Here is an 18,783-nt window from a genome sequence, read left to right on the forward strand (position 1 = left end):
TCTGCAGGCACTGGGGGACGCTGGCCGTGGTGCCGGGCACCCCCGCGACACGCAGCAGGACCGAGACGGAGCCAGCGGTGGGCTCGGCAGGAGACGGGCCTGTCCCGGGGTTGGGAGAGGCGCCCGGAGCTGTCGTTTGGCGCCCAGGCCGCGGCGTACTCTTCTGCCACCGCAGCGTGCGTCCGATGCTATCAACGCTTCGTGCCGATCGGCCCCAAACCAGGGGTTGTTTCTAGGCAGCCCCTTCCGCGCCCGCCCTGCTAGGCCGTGGGGTAAAGCCGATGGCGGCGTTCCCGCGATGGCGGCGAGGTGGCTTGGCGTGAGGGCCGGGGCCTGGCTGGGAGCGTGGCGGCGGCCTGCTGCTGTGCGGCGCCGAGGAGCCACCGTGAGGCAGCCAGGCGGGAAGGCCATTTTACCTGCTCGGGTTATTAGTGTTTCTGCAGGAGGCGGCTGGGGAGAGTAACGGGGCAAGGAAGATGGAGGGCGGGAGATCGCAGAGGCCAAGCAGGAGACGACAGTTTTGTTTTACTGCTGCTATGGTGTAGGTAGGCGCGCCCCAGTCATGAGTGTAATCTCGGCTGCGCTTGGTGCTGCTCAGATGCCAGCCCTTGTCGGGCTCCCCAGGGCAAAGGGGGTAGAGAGGAGGAGCCTGATGTTGGAGACATTGGACTGAGAGAGGCTTGGTGACATCCTGCCTGTCAGGGAGTGAAAGAAAGAGATTGTCGGACAAAAGAAAAGAGCAGGGTTGGCTGCCCTGATAGGGAAGAAATGGGACGGTTCAGAGGGGAAAGATTAAAAAAATAGTTTTAGTCCTGGCCTTTTCAAACATCAGCTGACAGTAGTTACTGACATGAAATTAAACTGATCGTGGTAGGAGTTCGGAACAAAGTGGAGTTTGGGAGTTCATCTGATCGGGGATGGACATTAATGCCTCAGGTGTCCAGATAAGAGCAGTGAATGATTTAAGCGCAAGGAAGGGAATAAGGACAAAGCCCTGAGGGATACTGGTGCGGCTGGGAGGAGCAGCTGAAAGAGCAATCATTGAGTTGGGAGGGGAACCAGATTAACTGTGAAAGAGCTGAGAGTTGACAAGAAGCAGTGGTGGGGGGCATCCCAAAGCAACGAGCAGTTCCAGAACTGCAAGAAGGTGAAAGGGCCCATAAATTACTCCCTGGCCAAGCCTAGTTGCCAGTAATTTCAATCGAAGGGCCAGAAACCAGGCTGCAGCAGATCAAGCGCAGTTAACGGGAGCGGGAAAGGAATATGATGGGGGGGGGGGGGCAACTTCATACCACCGTCAGCTTTGAAACAGAAAAACAGTGCAGTGGAAACCTAAGTCGTGTAAGAAACTAGGGCAAAAGTGGTTCCCCTCTGGATCTAGGATGCTACTAAGCTACAGGACTATCCTTCCTTTCCAACAGGAACAGTATGGCATAGGTGTAAACTACTGAGATGGGAGCATTAATGTCTTTCATCCCCTGCTCTATGTAGTGCTGCTACTGTTACCACTGAGGAACGTAAGAGTACTGCAGAGCACGTACCCTCCAGTAACAGCACTTCCCCGTTGCAGGTATGCCCATGATCTCTTTCTGGTTAAGGCATTTAGAAAATTCATAGGTGGTAGGTAAGGGTTTGAAAGGGAAAAAAAAAGTGAAGACATTCCCTGGCCTCTCTATACAGAAGTGTAACATGAGAAGACAAATACACTTGTTTTCAGAAAAGATGACCAGGTGGAATGAGGTATTAGACTGGTGGTGGCAGTTTGCATGAGAAGGGTTTTTTTGTTGTTTGGGTTTTTTGTGTTTGGTTTGGTTTTTTTTAACGAATTAAATCCAATTAAAATCTAATCCAGAGAGTACAATGTTATTCTCCTCCACATGGCCTTTCTTTTACTTAAAAACAAGATCTTCCCTACAGGCAAGACCGGAGAGGGAAGCTCATTATTTCGAGGTCGGTTAATTTGTCGGTGTCATTGAACGTGTTTTTGTGGCTCTTGTGCTAGTGAAGTGCTGATGTAGAGGACTAAGCAGCTGAGTGGATTTAGAAAGCATGGAGGAATATGTTCCTGTCTCATCCTTCAGTGGGATTTGATGGGTTTTCTGGAGAGGTGGTACACCCCACTGCACAACGGCTCGGCAGGGCTGCCTGCTGTTTCCTTCTTTGGAGGGAGGTGCAGGGACAGGGGTGCTACCTGCACCATCAGCTCTAAGGTAGTCAGGTGAAAATGCTAAAAGAACAAGTCGTTTGATTCTCATGCTAACTGAGGAGATTATCCTTAAGATAGTGTGCATATCTCCCTGTCTTTCCCTTTAGCCTTTCTGCCTAAGCTGGGTCTTGCCTGCTTGCCTCCACAAACTCCTGTCAGTCAGAAGAGATAAGGCATGATTTCACATGCATTTTTCTGAGGTAGTACCGACTTCAGCAGGCTGTGGCCACTTGTTCCTGCTTCCATTCCACCCTCTCAGCTGTGTCAGTAGAGCTGTTTGTACAGCTAGAGAACTGGCCCAGTTGGGTTGAGAGTAGCCTGATCTCCTTTTGGAGGTTATTTTTAACATACGTTTTTTCATCGTTCTGGGTTCTTCATTTGCAGAGGGAATGCAAGCAAGTGGCAGGTGTTAAAGACAGAACTGCTCAAACTAGAACCTCTGCAGAAGGAAATGTGTATCCCTGCCTCTCCAAGAACGTTTTGGAGGTCCATGCAGTTGCTTGTTACCCAATTCCCAGAGCCATCACGAGAGGACCCTGGAGATCGAACGCAGGCCAGGGGGCATAGGGCAGGGAGGAGGGAGCATCCCCTTTGTAGGATGTAAAGATGATTCCAGGGTTCACTTCTGCATTTATAAGCTGAAAAGTTCTTCTTACCGTAGTATACAGAAAAAAATTATCACCACAGAACTCCGGATTAATGGCTCTAGTGCATTAGTGATGCGAATTGGTGACCTCCATACTTGTGAGACTTAACAGGGTTTTAGAGGTTGCCGGTAGTCCTGTAAATGGGGAGCAGCGATTGTACAACCACTTGGGATCTGCCTGGTAAATGCCACAGTTGTGTCCCTGCTGGCCCTGGTGGTGTGTAAAGTCGTGAGTCCCATGTGGGCTGGGACTGCAGTTGCACGAAGAGCAGGCTTGGTAGCAGGCCTGAGCGTGCTGGTCGCTGTGGCTGTCTTGCTAGGCAGCCAGCCACATGGCTGCCTATCAGTCAGGCTGGTCAGGATCCCAACACCTCCAGTATTTGCAAGAGCTACTTGGGACACCAGGTAGATGAGGCTGGGGCATGCTTAGACTGACCACATTAAGGAGGACCTGGGGCAGCCTGGATCTGCAGCTGAGGTGAGCCCGGAGGTGGGAATGGGTTCAGACCTGCTCCCATGTGTTCGTGGAGGCATGTTTGCATCCAGCTTGCTACTTGGTGGTGTCTGTGGCAGAAGTTGATCTTGGACTCTTCACAGGGTAATTTTGACCTGGTTTCCTATTTCTTCCTCAGTATGTAAATGTAGATGCTGCCTTTGTAATATTTAACTTACACATCTACTACTATAACAACAAAGGGCATTTATGGTTTGCAGTGTGATTCTGTGCATTGTACTTAATTTTTTTTTGAGGGCCAAACTTGTTTCCCATCAGCAGATGTTGAGTGGCAATTAGGTCCCAGTCTGCTCTCCCCTGCCCCCCCTGCCCCTGCTGGCTGTCTGGATAGGGCATCCATTGAGATGAATTTTCCAAAGTGTTACTCATCCGGGAATGAATGAAGAAACAGGAATTAGAGGTGTTTAATGCTTGTAGTTTTCAAATGTCAGACATGCTGTTGTGGAGGTTCCCCAGAAAACCATCTCTGTGCAATGAAGTTGGTGTGCAGAACCTCGCAGAACTTGCAACCATAAGCTTAACTGAGAGGAATAAGGATATCAAATGGTTACGTCCCACTGTTAACACTGCTGTGGCTCTGGTGCTGAAGTCCGAGATCAGGCTGAAGATCAAAGCAGAACAGGAGAGAGGGGATTTTCCCAGGTTGCTTACTTGATTGTAATGATCGCATAACTTCTTCCCCTTGGAAGGGTCAGCAGGGACGTCATCTTTCTCGTTCTTGCAGGGACATCTGAAGGGGAAATGATATTACACCGGTTGACATTTGTTGTCAGATATTTTCACAAATATTAATCCAGCGCAGACCATTGATGGTTACCTTAAATAGTTTTTCCCATGATTATGGAGCAGCCAATTAAGCTGCCCTTTTTTGTACACACACACATGCACATACACAAAGTAGCACTTTCAAATGCTGATCTAAGGAATTCATCCTGGGGTGAATCTTCATTAGCTTTTTAATCGGTCATTGAGACAGTAGTAGCTAATTAAAAGATAAGTAATTATTTCAGACATCCTCGCATACCAGGACACTGTCCTATTCTTTGATAGTACTAACTTCACAAAGAAGAGAACTGTTTCTCATGAAATATTTAACCAAGGAAACCGTATTAAGTGCATGTGAACTGTGGAGAAGTCAAATATTGCAACATACCTGTAGCTTGAGAATGTGTCTCCAGCCTTGAAGATTATGTATATCTGTAGATTTAATTTTCCTAAGAGTGGGAGATAATGGCATCTTCCATAACTGCGTTTTAGTTGTTCTGAAAGTATATTTTTCATTTTGTCTGCCCTTTTAAAAATATTTGTGGGAAATACTGACTTTCAGGATAGCGCAGTGTTGAAATCATGTTTTCCTTCTGACTGTGTAAAAAATTTCATATTCTGAAAAAACAGCAATCAGTGCTATCAGTGCAATAACTGTTCCATTTCCATTAACTCCATGGAAGCAATGAATGAACGAGGGCCACAGGGCCAAGGGTCAGGTTAAACTGCAGCAGGTCTGGGAAGCCTTGTCATGACCTGTTTTTAATTTTAAAGCCTACTGCTGGCTGCTTCAGGTCAGCTAGCACAACCTTGGGTGCTGCGCGCGCTGGAAGTACGCTTCTTAGCAAAACAGAGCATGGCCTGGAACAAAGCTGTTAAGCAATTGCTAATTCTGATCAACTCTGTTAGCTACTGCAATAGTGTTGTGAGCTCCAGAGTATCCTCATTTTTCGAGATGTCATTGTTTTTTTACAAATATGCTGAAACCTGCCTTTTTCGAGACTGTTTTCTGCTTGGTTTAAAAAAAAAAAAAAAGACAACAGGCTACTTGGTGCACTAATAACAAAAGATTGTCTGGTAGAAATAATACTTACTTAGAAGTGAAACAAAAAAGTCTCTGAAATCATAGGTATAAAACGTCTGTCTCAGGGTGAGTAATTGCCTACTTGAACTAGTCCTCAGTAGGCTTTTACTGTATGTATTTAATCCTTGTGTTGTATTTGTTTTTCATACTTCCACTTCGATATACTTTATAATAATTTTTTGTCAATGTTAATGAATCACCTATTTGTTTTAATCTTTTAAATCACTATTACATACTCAAGTTATTTTGGTACTGAGTAAAAATAAATAAAACTTCTAGTAGGCATCTAATTGTTGAACATCTAGTCTGTTTTGCCATTTGCTGTTTCTGCTCCCTGTATTATTTTACTTCCTCTCGGGGTGTTTTGTAAAGGTAAAATAATTTCTTTTAATCATTTGACATGTGTAATCTTGTTCAGATTTGTCTTGTGCTCAAAAAGAATAATTGTCCCAAAATTGCAAGAGTCCCAAACCTGCTTTCATTAGTAGGCAAAATTACTCAGCCTCTGTAATGGGAGGGTTTTTTTTGGTATGGACTGCTGGCTGGGCCAGAGGGCATCTTATCTTCTGGTGTCCTGGTGGTCTAAATGCTTTGGTTTTCCTTCACTCTTGAGTCATTTGTATATTTATATGCTTACTGGATTGGGCTGAGTTCGTTTTGGAGACCCCTGTGCTTCTGGGAATGATGTGATTGTCAGCTCTGAAAGACAAAACACCAAGACACAGGGGCCATAATTTTCCTGTTCGTTAAACATTTAAGCTCCTTTGTAGTTTTAACGGAACACTATTATCTAATTGAAACAACAATGTTGCTGACTTTTTAATTATACTTTTGGCAGTAAATCCTGAGGAGTCTAAACTTTTTTTTAACTAAATAAATCAAAACTTGCAGTGAGTCACCCATGTTGGGTTTGTTGTTTGTTTTTGTTTTTTTTTTTTTTTTTTAACTTGATGTCTAGGCAAAGAGTATGCTGAGGGTAGTAAAGCTGGGCTAACATTAGAATCTTTAAAAAAGCAGTAGGGCTAGCTTTGGTTTATACTTTGGGTGATGAGCAGAGACAGAAATTTATGATCTGGAATATAAAGTTTGTTAACTTACCTGGCTTCTGTGGGATCTGTCCTTAGCTGCTTTTTAAATGGTCATAGTAGTTTAATTTATGTGTGTGAATTTGTGTGTCTGTACATTAGTTGTAAGACAAATTGTGTGAACATCTGTCTAAATCTGTTTTGTAGTAGCCTTATTGCTGAACTGAGATTTGTGTAAGTGTAAAATCAACTGTGGAGCCACTGAAATGCTTGTAAATGATCACTCTGCCCTCCTTAGCTATGTCAAAAAACTGAAGTGGGAACTTCAGCTCTTTTTCCAGCTCTTGGGTGCAGCTGGAGCATGTTCCTGTGCCTTTTGTCATACCAAATGAAACACGGGCATTCTTGAAGTTCCCATTTCCTACTTTGCACTGGAGGAAAAACTAGGCAGGCAGGTCTTCTTCCCATAGTACACTCAGTCTGTGACTGAGCTTGCTTCAGCCAGGTCTCTGACCTGGACAATCAAGGGATCAGCAACCCAGGATACAGCGTGGTGCGTGGTGCATGTCTGCATGCAATACAGGAGCGGTCCCTTTGGCTAGCATCTCGTTTTAGAATTGGTGTTCCTCCCAGGGTTTCCAGATTGGAGACAGTTGCCCTGTGCACCTTCTTATCATCCAACTAAAAAGGAGCTTATGAGAAATATCCTATGGCCTTGATGTGCTGGGCTGGGAGCCAGGATGACATGAGTCTGTCTTGCCTTTTCCAGTTATTTGACTGCTGCTAAAATTTCTGTGTGCTTTATAACAGCTGTATGGACCAAAGCCTCCTCTCTCCTCTCCTGAAGGGACAGTTTGTAGAGGATGTGCGCAGGTGTGCTTGGTGCTTTTGTCTCACAGGCATGAGAACAGGCAGGCTCAGGCCTGGACGGAAACCTGGGAACGGGGATTCATCTCATTCTGCTTCCTCACACGCATTGCTGCTTGTGTTCCCGTCTGGCACCTAACCTTTGCAGGAAGAGGGCAGTTCTAATGCATTGTCAGGGGGCAAAGAAGTCTGCAGGGATACGCATGGAGCGGCTCAGCTTGATTCTTACAATTTATTTTTTTTTTTGGTAAAGTTTGTTGAAAGAACAAATGCAATGTCCAAAGAAGCAATTAAAAAAACCCCAAACAACCCAAAACAACAAACAAACAGGAAATGTCTGAGCTGGGTGCCCCTCTTTGCACTTTTAACAGTCTGCTTTGGATTTCAGGGGTGAGTTTCCTAAGCAAGGCAAAAGTTGGGGGGCAAGCTGGACAAGACTTCCTTTCCCACTAGATCAGATTGTAATGCTGAGCGTATGATGGAGGAGGGTAGGGTGCAGCTGTACTTGGTGCAGCATGTTCATCAGCCTGCTTTATGTTCAGTGGCAAATTTAGCAGAGAGGTTGAGGGCTGCATGAACTTTACAAATTCAACAGAAAGCTCTTGAGCATCAAAATTGGCTGAGACTGGCAGGCAGGACATCTTGTTTCTGAATGATAAGCAAGCTCTGATCACAAAGCTGTGGCCTTTCACCATCCTTCGTGGATGTGTGAATGGGCAGTTCTGATTCTGTGTAAACTAATGGACAAATTGCATCAAGTTGGGTGAGAATTTGCCAGTAGTAGGATCTTACAGCCCCAAGTGCTGGCTGTTGAAAGTTCATTATCTCTAATCTGAAGAAAAGCTTGAAATGCCAGCCCTTCCTGTTCAACTAATTTATTGACATTAAGTACAATGTACCTCTCCAGCTTACAGTGTTATACTGCAGTTGCTGAAATGAAATGAAGTAAGGGCAATTTTGGACATCTCTATTTATACACTACACTTGTATAGATTTTATAACATTCCATAATCTTAATTTTAAATAAGTTTAAAAATACCAGTTTACCAGATGCAGAAATCATCATAACCGCTATAATTCTGGAAAACTTATGTATATCTTTTCATACGAAGAAAGCACACAAATCATGTAAGACAGTACAAACAAAAAAATCTCTGCTAAACAGTTCGGGAAAAAAAGTTTGCAGAATAAAGGCCATCTGAAGTTTAGTCTTGACATAAACACTCAAGTGTCAGGGCAATCTAGCTCCTAAACTAAGTCATTCCTCAGAAAATACCTTTGATCCTCACACACCTCTACATTAAGATACATAACCACCTACTACTGTTTAACATAAAATAGCTGAAACATTGTGCACTCATTGGGAGCTCAACTGATAATTTGAAAGGAAACCTGTACTTTTAAGGCACAAAGTAGCCTCAGTTGTTAAGTTGTGTCTCCATGGTAATAAACTAATGGTGTGCTTTCGGCTTGTACGGGCACGTCCCTCCTAGCTGTGTTCTGGTTAGCACAGATCATGTAGAGGGTCCATGGGCTAGCCCGACTGAGAAATGGGCACGGTCAGGGTTGGGCTTCTTCTCTGCTCCTTAAGCAGGCTATTTTAGAAAAAGTGCCTGGAGCTACAGTGGGTATTTGCTGATATTGCTGGCCAGGTTGAATCTCTTCCACTTGCAGTCTTGGCCCGCCTTCCTTCCTCAAGTGAATGGTTGTCTGTGAATGCTTTTGCTCCCTCAGTAAGTTTGCAGATGACACTAAATTGGGTGGGGGTGTTGGTCTGCCTGAGGGTAGGAAGGCTTTGCAGAAGGACCTGGGCAGGCTGCATCGATGGGCTGAGGCCAGTTGTATGAGGTTTAACAAGGCCAAGTGCCGGGTCCTGCACTTCGGTCACAACAACCCCATGCAGCGCTACAGGCTTGGGGAGGAGTGGCTGGAAAGCTGCCCAGTGGAAAAGGACCTGGGTGTGCTGGTTGACAGCCAGCTGAACATGAGCCAGCAGTGTGCCCAGGTGGCCAAGCCTGGCTTGTATCAGAAATAGTGTGGCCAGCAGGAGTAGGGAAGTGATCGTCACCCTGTACTTGGCACTGGTGAGGCCACATCTCCAATACTGTGTGCAGTTCTGGGCCCCTCACTGCAAGAAAGACACTGAGATGCTGGAGCGTGTCCAGAGAAGGGCAATGAAGCTGGTGAAGGGTCTGGAGAACAGGTCTTGTGAGGAGCGGCTGAGGGAACTGGGGTTGTTTAGTCTGGAGAAGAGGAGGCTGAGGGGAGACCTTATCGCTCTCTACAGCTACCTGAAAGGAGGTTGTAGTGAGGTGGGGGTCTGTCTCTTCTCCCAAATAACAAGTGAATCGCTCTCTACAGCTACCTGAAAGGAGGTTGTAGTGAGGTGGGGGTCTGTCTCTTCTCCCAAATAACAAGTGATAGGACAAGAGGAAACAGCCTCAAGTTGCGCTGGGGGAAGGTTACATTGGATATTAGAAAAACTTCTTTACCGAAAAAGTAGTCAAACATTGGAACAGGCTGCCCAGGGAAGTGATAGAGTCACTGTCCCTGGAGGTGTTCAAAAAACGTGTAGATGTGGCACTTCAGGACATGGTTTAGTGGGCATAGTGGCGTTAAGTCAACAGTTGGACTTGATGATCTCAAAGGTCTATTCCAACTTAATGATTCTATGATCCTATGAATGCGGTCACTGATGGGTTTGCAGCTTTTGATAAGATTTGTAGATGTGTTGCTAATTGCTCCAACTGAGGCTTTTCTCACAAGTGGGGCATTCAGAGCAGTTCTCTTGAGTAGGAACTCTTACGTTTCTCGTAGGTGTCACCCTTTGTCTTCCCCATGGTCCAGGTACGACCAGAGCCACTCTGCTCCGAGCAGCTACCTGCTGTCATCAGTTACACAGATGGAATAGCTGGGGGTGCCCAAGCATGGAATGGTGCCTGATGGGATCAGGGGAGCTTGCCTGTGCAGAGTCTTGCTCAGGAGGTTGGGTGTTCTTGGCATATATTAAACTATAAAGTATTTATTTCTTCTGGTTATGGGGGAATTTGCTGCCCCTCTGTCACCTTTGGCTGAAATTGTCCAGGAGGTTCAGCGGTCGTGGAAAAGGAAAGGGAATGTGTGTGCACACAACTCTCATTTATTAAGAGAAACCCTTCCTCCCATCCAAACGACCTTAATTAATAGACAAGTTTTCTTAAAGCAAGTGCAGTTGTTTTGGCTGACTGCTTTGGTTATAATCTTTGAAACGATTGACTATGTTAAATCATGATAATTAGGTCTGACCATTAACCTCCCACAGAGCTGATTACAGTGATGGGAGTGATGAGGAAGTTTTTTATTTTTCTTAGTGCTATTGTTTCAGTCTGTTTGCAAAGTAAACACAATGAGTGTGTCGGTTGATTATGCTGCAGACCATCTTTCAAGCCAGAGAAGATGGATATTTAGTTTTTAAACAGGAAAACCTGGGTTTTAGAGAAAATGTGCTCCGGGGAGATGTTGGGGAGGCTCTAGGGCTATGCACCTGTGCCTTTCCAGCCATCCCAACTGTTTACTTACTGAGTCGCTGTTCCTAGAGCATTTATCCCCTTTACTTTAACTTCTCCCCAACGCAATTGCATGCAACACCTCTAAGGGAGAGCACTCTTCGTTGCTTTGAGATTGTCTTGACTAAGTTAGAGCAGCAGAGATTGACTCCTGCCCTCCGGCATTTCTGCAGACAAGCACAGCCCAACTCTTTAAGTGGTGTGTTTTTAAAGGGCATCTCACAGTCTGCCTCTGGTGCTCGTAAATCAGTTACGACTATCGCATGGCTGTGAGCACTCCGAGTAACAAAAGGCAGTTATTGATTGTAAGGGAAGATTGCTACAGGAAGGAGAGCGAGCGGTATTTTGTGCATTGCAATGGGCAGCCGCCCATGCAGTGAAACAGCCCGGGTTTAGCTGAAGGGGAGCTTTGTTGAGGAAGCAGAATCCTTGCCTGGAATAATTGCCTCTGAGTCAGGGAGAATTGGCTACTCCAGAGTGGGAATAGGCCCTCAGCTACCTCTGGCACAAACAGCGGGGCTGTTGCAAATCTGATTTGAGTCGCTAACAATAAGGTATTGAAAAGGCAAGTGGACCTAGCAGTTCTCTCTGGTTTTCCTTGGGCTCCTAATATCTGCTTCAGCTTCACTTGCCGAAGCAAACCTGTAACAACACAAATGGGTATGTGGAAATGAGAAGGATGAAAATCTTTAGAAGAGACAGCAAAAGGCCAGGCAGAAAGGCTGGGAGAAGAAAGGAAGCTTCTAAAACCCCAGATATTTTAGATGAAAGGAAAATATAATCTGATCTGTAATTGTTGGCTGTATTTTGTGATATGAAGCTACAAAATGCTCTGTTCCCCCCCAGAGCTCATAAAACTGTGCTCTGTGTACCAAATGGGTTATTTTGTTTTTCATCAAATAAAGAAACTTGTCAGCAGTGCTCTGTGCCATAGAGATGATAATCTCCACCACGCCTCTCCTTTCCCTCAAACCCCGGAGCAGGCGCTTTGCAGGCTGCACTCAGGCAGCAGTGGGGCTGGACGAAGCCCTGGCCTGGCGGTCACTGCAGCCTGGGGCCAGGCAAGACACACTTGTGGTGTCCTGCAGCACTTACCGTGTGGGTTCAGTTGTGCTTTTATCAAATCCGATTTCTGGAATCAAATAAAAGGCTCAGTGACACAGTGTTTGATTGCCACTCTCTGTGCAACGGTGGCAGCTGGTTGCGTTAGGTCTATGGAGCTGGCGCCACTGCAGGTAGGGGAGAGCAAAAAGAGGAGGCTGAATAATGAATGGGTTTTATGTAGAAGGTAGCAAGAAATGTTTTATGAAGGTCACTGGGAATAACTGCTATTTTTGCCAGTTAAGTCTGTATATTGAGTTATTCTGCCATCTTTGCAGCTTTCAGATTTGTCAGGTTTAATGTGTCAGAAGTTTCATCGTGATCCTTGTAACCTGAGCCACGATTCTTGACAGTGCTCTTGCAACAGGCACTCAGCAGCACACCTCTCGCTCCACTATTTCCCTGCCTAGTCTGTTTGCCTACTATCTTGTGTAACAGGAATGCAATTGTGTTGTTTTTTTTTTTTTCCTGTAGCTCTTTTATCCATAAGTTTATTGAACATTTTACAACAGCAGGGACTATTATCTTCATTTATGTTTCCATTATACTAGAAATTTCAGCTGTAGCTGTGGTGCAGCAGCTTCTCTCGTGATACACACGGGCACTGGTCAGTTTGTACCACTTCCAAGCTGGAGGAAACTGCTCTGCTGCAAATCCCACTTACTAATGGTCTTGTGTATTTTGCCATGGGTCTGTAACTAGATGTGGTGAGTGATAAAGTGAGTTGAGACCAAATATGTTGATGACTTCTGCTCTGTTCACTGGACCCATTGCTCATGTCCTGTTACAGAAAGCCTCTCTGAAATTATAAATTGCATTCTGAAGCAGAGACTAGCTCAATTATAAAGTGTACTCAGTTGTTAAATACTGAACTATACTTGGTTTAGGTGAACACTAGATTAATATTAGATACTTTTTTTTTTTTTTTTATTCATGTCTTCTTATTATAACTGATTTCAGTTGAATGTATTTTTCCCTAATTAAGTGTACGTCTAGCAAAAATACTGGGGCAAAATGTTCTTATGTTGTTACTTCCTTTTTTTCCAAATAGTTTTAAAATATTTTGATAGCTCTATCTGTATATTAGTAAAAATACATTTGAATTATTATCACAAGATCTGCACACATTTAATTTTTTTTTTTGTTAAGAACTGAGGATACCTAATACTGATAAATATTTGTGTCACCAAGTTTAATATAGAGATGCTTGCTTGATGTAGTCATATCACTTTCTTTGAGCTATGTGATATTCTATAACATGCTTTGTGAATAAAGTAATCCCTTCTGGATCACCATTTTATTCTTCCTGTCTATGCAGTAACAAGCGACTTGTGGCCTTAGTGCCAAATGACACTTCATTCAACACCAGACGAGCCTACACCAGCGAAGATGAAGCCTGGAAGTCGTATTTGGAGAATCCCCTAACAGCAGCTACCAAGGCTATGATGAGCATAAATGGTGATGAGGACAGTGCTGCTGCTCTTGGCCTATTGTATGACTATTATAAAGTAGGTAACTCCATCGTTATTCCTCCCTGCTGCACTAGCAGGGGACCGCTCTAAGAAGCATCAAAAGAGCTGATTTTCAAAACCAGAAGTCACTGCATCTTGTTTTCTCTCTGATACACAGACAAATAAACCAAAATCAGAATTCCTGTATTAAATTTGCAGCCACAATTGCTTTTTGAGCACAGCGTTCTTCCTCTTCCCTTGCAAGAGCATTGGATGAATTAGCTCCCTTTTTATTTGTGCTCGGATACTTGCAGTATTCTTTAAAAAGTGGAAAAGGGGAGGCCTCATCCATCTGTAGGTTTGTTTGCTCTTCTGGTTCATTCCACACATGTTTTAGTTTCTCTTTAACTGGAGTAGCTCTCATTTGACAGTTTCCCATGTTATTTTTATTTGTATGATGATTGCAGTAGGCTGTATATAGACATCTAGTGAGGTCTAGCCCTTGCCCTGGAAGGTTGCAGTCTGAATAGAAAGGTGGAGGACAGAAATGGAGCTGGACACAGAGACAGAGATCTAAGTCAATACACAGTGTCAGTTTATGTTAGGTTCTAAGCCCAGGGCTTTACCATTTTGATACCACCTTTCTTTTTCACGTATTTCATAGTGTTTAAGTAGAGCTGTGTTCAAGATTTCTGCTGAAATCACAGGAGAGTCCTATAGGGTGCATTGCTGCGTAATGCAGAAATTTCACTCTGAAACCCAGTCTAACCCCTTTGTGCTCTGCAAATGGAATCAGTGTTGCTCACCAAGCACTAGACTATGAAATTGTTCATTTCACTTAAACTGTCTCAGTACTCCTGAAGCCACCTATGCCTGCATTGGACAGATGATCTTCTGTGAAAACCAGCAGAACAATGCCAGCTCACCTCATAATTCATGAAGAAGTAGCAGGAATGGATGTTTAAAGTTAAAAACCTTTGCTTTTAGCATTTATTAGTATAAATGCTTTTAGAGAATGGTCTGCTCTTTTTAGTCTCTGCTACGATCATTAAATGAGTGTTCAGGAGAAGGGGTTGTAGGCAAGATGCCATATACCAACCTTATGGTTAAATATTGTTTTAATTTCCTTACTGATTATATTTCAAGAGATGTTTCTTGTTTTTGTGTGTTGTTGTCAGTAGAGAAAAGCTTTTCCTAATGAGAAAGAAGAAGGGTCATTTTCTCTACATGACAGAGTTACCACAGTGCTAGATTCTGTGAAGTTAATGTGCATTTGTAAAATTTGGATGCGTATGAACATCTGGAGTGTTGGCCTTCTGCCTTAGTAATACCTTTGTATGTAGCAGGTCATTAATCTGCTGGATTTTTAAAACAAAACCAGAGAACAGCCTTTTTCCTTCTCAAAACTTATGTTCTAAGAGACATGTCTGTTCCTTGTTCCAGGCAGTTGCAAAAGACATGAGGTTCAGATGGAATAAGCTGTGTTAATCTCAAAGCCATTTTCAGCATTCAATCATAACTATTTCTGTCTTAAACTGGGAGAAACAGATAACTCTTGTTGATGCTCTCAAACAGGAACTTAAAATCTAACTTAAACCTCTGTGCTGTAATGTGGAAGTGTAGAGGAGGACTTCCAGTGCACCAGACTCTCTTGAATTGCCCTTATTTGTCATCTGGCTCATTTGTTCTGACATGCTGGGTAATTTTTTGAAGTACTTTTTTCCGGTACTAGGAATTGTTTGAACATAACTGCATTTTTTTTTCCTTCTCCTTTTTCTAGTAGTGATGTTTACCTAAACATAGACTCTCCTTTGGGGATAGATATGTGATCTTAACAGGGGAAACAACATTTGCAAACTGTGGCTTGGATTCCACTTCTGAAATATATGAATGAGGTTTTTTAACCAACAGGATGCTTAACAGGGAGAGAGGAAGTCCCTAAGAGAAGGAAAGGCTCTGGCTAGCACTCTCTAACTCTGTTGCTGTCTTGCAGATATAGCTGATGTTCTGTACTGCACTGTAGTATTGTTTTTCCTCTAAATTCAGATAGGTCCTGATACTTCTTTAAAGTATTTAAAGATAAAAGGCACAGCTTTAGCCCATTCTTAGGTCTATTCTTACTGTTGAATCCTGAGTTAACTGCTGTGATGGGGTGGATGTACCTTCTTTGTAAAAGACAGATTAGAAGTTTTAGCTCCCAAATTGCTGATTCAGCATGAAGAATACGGTCATGGCAGCAACTTTGTCCCTGGTGATTTCCTATCTGTGCTGGTGTCAGGAAACCGGTCTGTGGGAAGACAAATATTTTAAGTCACTTGGTGTCAATTCTGAGTCTGTCAAGGGGCCAGATTTGATGGGATTTTTACTTCTCGTGGCTGTTGATGCCCTCAGCAAAGCAGAAGTCAGTGTTCTCTGATGACATGCCAGTGTGCCCTGACCTGTCTCCATGCTAGGAAAGGGAAGGATCTACAAAGTTCCCCTAGGTGTAAGTCATGCACCCTCCAGACTGCTCTCTAACAGGAGGACTTAGCTGGCGCTTGTGGTTTAATCAAGAACACTTTTTCCTCTGAGCTAAAAGGGTCTCCATGCAGAGCTCATCAAAGCATCGTGTCTCCCTTCTCCTCTCTTTATTATTCAATGAAAAGTGTGTGTGTGCTTGGGAATATAAGCTTTGATTTTGAGATAGCTTGGCCTAGCTTGATTTTGCAAAGATAAGGACATACAGAAGAGTGCTTTGCTCCAGACTGGTGTGCCCAAGAACTAAAAAAGAAAACAATCCCTACATTTTTTCACTTTGGAAATTATCTTTCTGTTCACAATCAGTCTCCCAAAGAAAAACAGCTCCTGGCATCTGTGAACTAGACAATACTGATACGGTTACATTTTTCTAGTCGTTGCAGTAGCAGTCTGAAGCTGCAAATACCTGACAGTTGCATTTACCTGACCCCATGCCTGGTGTTGTTCTCAGGTTCCCAGAGATAAAAGGCTGTTGTCTGTTAACAAAGTGAGTGATAATCAAGAAGACCAAGATAAAAGGTACAGTATTATTAAAAATCATACACCCAGCTACTAACAGTGTTGATCAGTTGTGAACTGAGGGAACTGTGCTAGCCTGAGGGTTTATGGTTTTCTTCCAAAAGATAAAAGAATGAAGACTGTTTTGGGAAGCAAACTTTACTCCCTTTTAGTTTATTAGCAAAATTGAACAGTATTATTAAACATGCAATTTGCAAAGTAGCAGAAAGTTTCCTGATTTGTTTGTGTTTTGTTCTGTTGTTTTGTGGCTGCTGAGATTAGTAAAATCAGATTATACTGACAGTTGGTTATTGGCTGCTTTCTTTCACTTTTTTTTCTTCTAGAGCAAAAAGTAGGTCGTTTCGTCTCAGTAACTTGATTTATACAGCTTTATTTAATAACTGAGGGTCTGCCCAGAAGTAAATAAAGTAACTCTCTTAAAATCATGTGCTCCAAATATTTTTCTGCTCTCAGATTTCGGCCTTCCTCTGTAGGCTAAAAGTGACTTGAAGAGTCAATGGGAGCTGACTCCTGTCTTTATTAAGACTTGTGGACAAGACAGACTGTATATTTATATAGAAAGAACTAAGTTTTTACATATAGGAAGGTATCTTCATATAAAATTGTAGTGGAGAGAAGCTACGCAAGGTTTGTTTCAATATAGCTAATTCAGGACAGCCTTAGATGGTCTCCACTAGCTGTTCAAGGTGAACGTTTAAATAGGTGGTAGTATAAATTCACTGTTCCAAAATAGAATATGAAAATTTTTTGAGGCACAGTTTTTCTTCTGCAAATGCTAGAGAAATTCCTAAGTTGAGTGTAACTGACAAAACTGGCCTTTGGTGGAAAGCCAAGCGAGAGGAACTGTAATGTCAGAACATATCTCCTGGGTTGAAAACAAAGTGGTGTGTTAAACCTCCTAAAAGTCTTATGAGTTAACAATTTTATGTCAGTGCAGCTACTATCAGCAATCAGATTGCTTTCAACAGCAACCGCAGGTAGACGTGGGAATGCTGCTGGAGGTTACCTTGCAGCTGCTGTAGTTACTGATCTACTCTGATAAAATGGGATTCCTGGGCTTGCTCTTTCAGAAGAGCACTGGTACCAGAGTTGCACAATTGGTTGTGGGCTGTCAACAGCCTGAAAGGACATGGATCAGCATATGAATTTTACTGTTGATATTCTGCATATTTCACATGCAAATTAGGTACTGTGAGTAATCCATACCTCGCCTTGCTCTTCATGCTTATTTTGTGCCTAAAGGCTATTGCCTTGGTGGATTGATTTTGCATCCAAGTTATAAGCCAAGGCAAAAGCAACCCCGAATACCCAGAGTTTATTGTAACAAGTCATACCGATTATAGGTCAAATCAAATGTATTGTCTTTCCCTAGCTGTTAAAGAGCTCTGGACCTCTCCGTTTGCCTCACAATATCTTTTGCCTAGTATTTGTTAGTGTACTATTTATTGTGGCAATGGCTTATCAGAGTTGAAAGAGCTCTTTCCTGCCATCTAAGAACATTAAGCTATTTAAGGAGGAGATTTACTCTATCAGGACAGTTCATAACAGTTTTTGGTTTTGTCTCACAGAAATTGTCTTAATACCACGGAAGCTCAGAGTAATTTAAGTGGGGGAGAGAACCGCGTGCAAGTCCTGAAGACAGTGCCGGTTAACCTTTCCTTGAACCAAGGTCCTTTGGAGTCATCCAAAAGGGAATACAACACAAATGTGTCTGGGAGCTCGACACCCATCACAGGGACTGGAGTGACTGTGATTAAAGCAGAGGAGTTCACCCCTGTTTTTATAACCCCACAAGCACACTATGCAAGAGGAGAAAACGAGGAGCAGCGAGGGGTTATCTTTGAACCGTACGAGGTGTCCAACATTGCTCCCCACACAAATTATCTCAAAGATGACCAGCGCAGTACTCCAGACAGTACATACAGCGACACCTTCAAAGATGGAGGAACAGAAGTAAGTTTTTCACCTCAAGTTAGCATCTAAGAACTCAATAAAAAAGCTGTAAACAAGATAAGGAGATTTGAGTTTGTAAACAAGATAAGGAGATTTGAGCTGCCCGCAAGAGCCATTAGAAGAACGGTGATGCTTGTTTCAACAAATTCATCTCTGCTCCTAGCTGTGTTCCTGTCAGTCTGTGCTCTGATTATAAAGGAGCATCATGAGGCATTTCAGAAGACAGTTTTAAAGTTGTTTGTTGGAAACTCTGAGAACAATAGATACTGGTCATTTGTCTTCTGGGATATTGTGTCAAGTAGAGGATAGTTGCCATTCTGAAAGCTCTGTTTTCCATTAACAAGATCTGCCTTCAGAGCCATTCATAACAGTAAGAAACAGCAGCCACTTTGTAAATGGGAAATTCTTAATGTTGTTCTGAAAGCGCAGATGAGCAGTGTCAGCCACTGCTGCTAGATAAACCCAACTAATTTATTCAGAAGCTGTCTGTTGCACTAAGCTGTACTCAGCAACATGGGCAAGTGAGAAATAGTAGGAGAATCAGGTGACCAGAGGGGAATGGAGAAGTTAAGAGGCAGGGAAAGGCTTGG

General features: G+C 43.4%; 1 protein-coding gene across 1 annotated transcript in view; it reads left to right on the forward strand.

Annotated features, from left to right (window-relative positions):
- Positions 1 to 298: 298 nt before the first annotated feature.
- GRHL2 (grainyhead like transcription factor 2) overlaps positions 299 to 18,783 on the forward strand; it is a 65,473-nt gene continuing 46,988 nt past the window's right edge. The window contains exons 1-4 of the mRNA XM_086466023.1: positions 299 to 459; positions 13,072 to 13,261; positions 16,173 to 16,240; positions 17,809 to 18,193. Coding sequence (XP_086322149.1) covers positions 299 to 459; positions 13,072 to 13,261; positions 16,173 to 16,240; positions 17,809 to 18,193 — 804 coding nt within the window. The remainder of the gene's footprint in view (positions 460 to 13,071; positions 13,262 to 16,172; positions 16,241 to 17,808; positions 18,194 to 18,783) is intronic.

Source organism: Leptosomus discolor, chromosome 5 (assembly GCF_034619465.1).
Source record: "Leptosomus discolor isolate bLepDis1 chromosome 5, bLepDis1.hap2, whole genome shotgun sequence".
In the NCBI taxonomy this organism is placed as follows: Eukaryota; Metazoa; Chordata; class Aves; order Leptosomiformes; family Leptosomidae; genus Leptosomus; species Leptosomus discolor.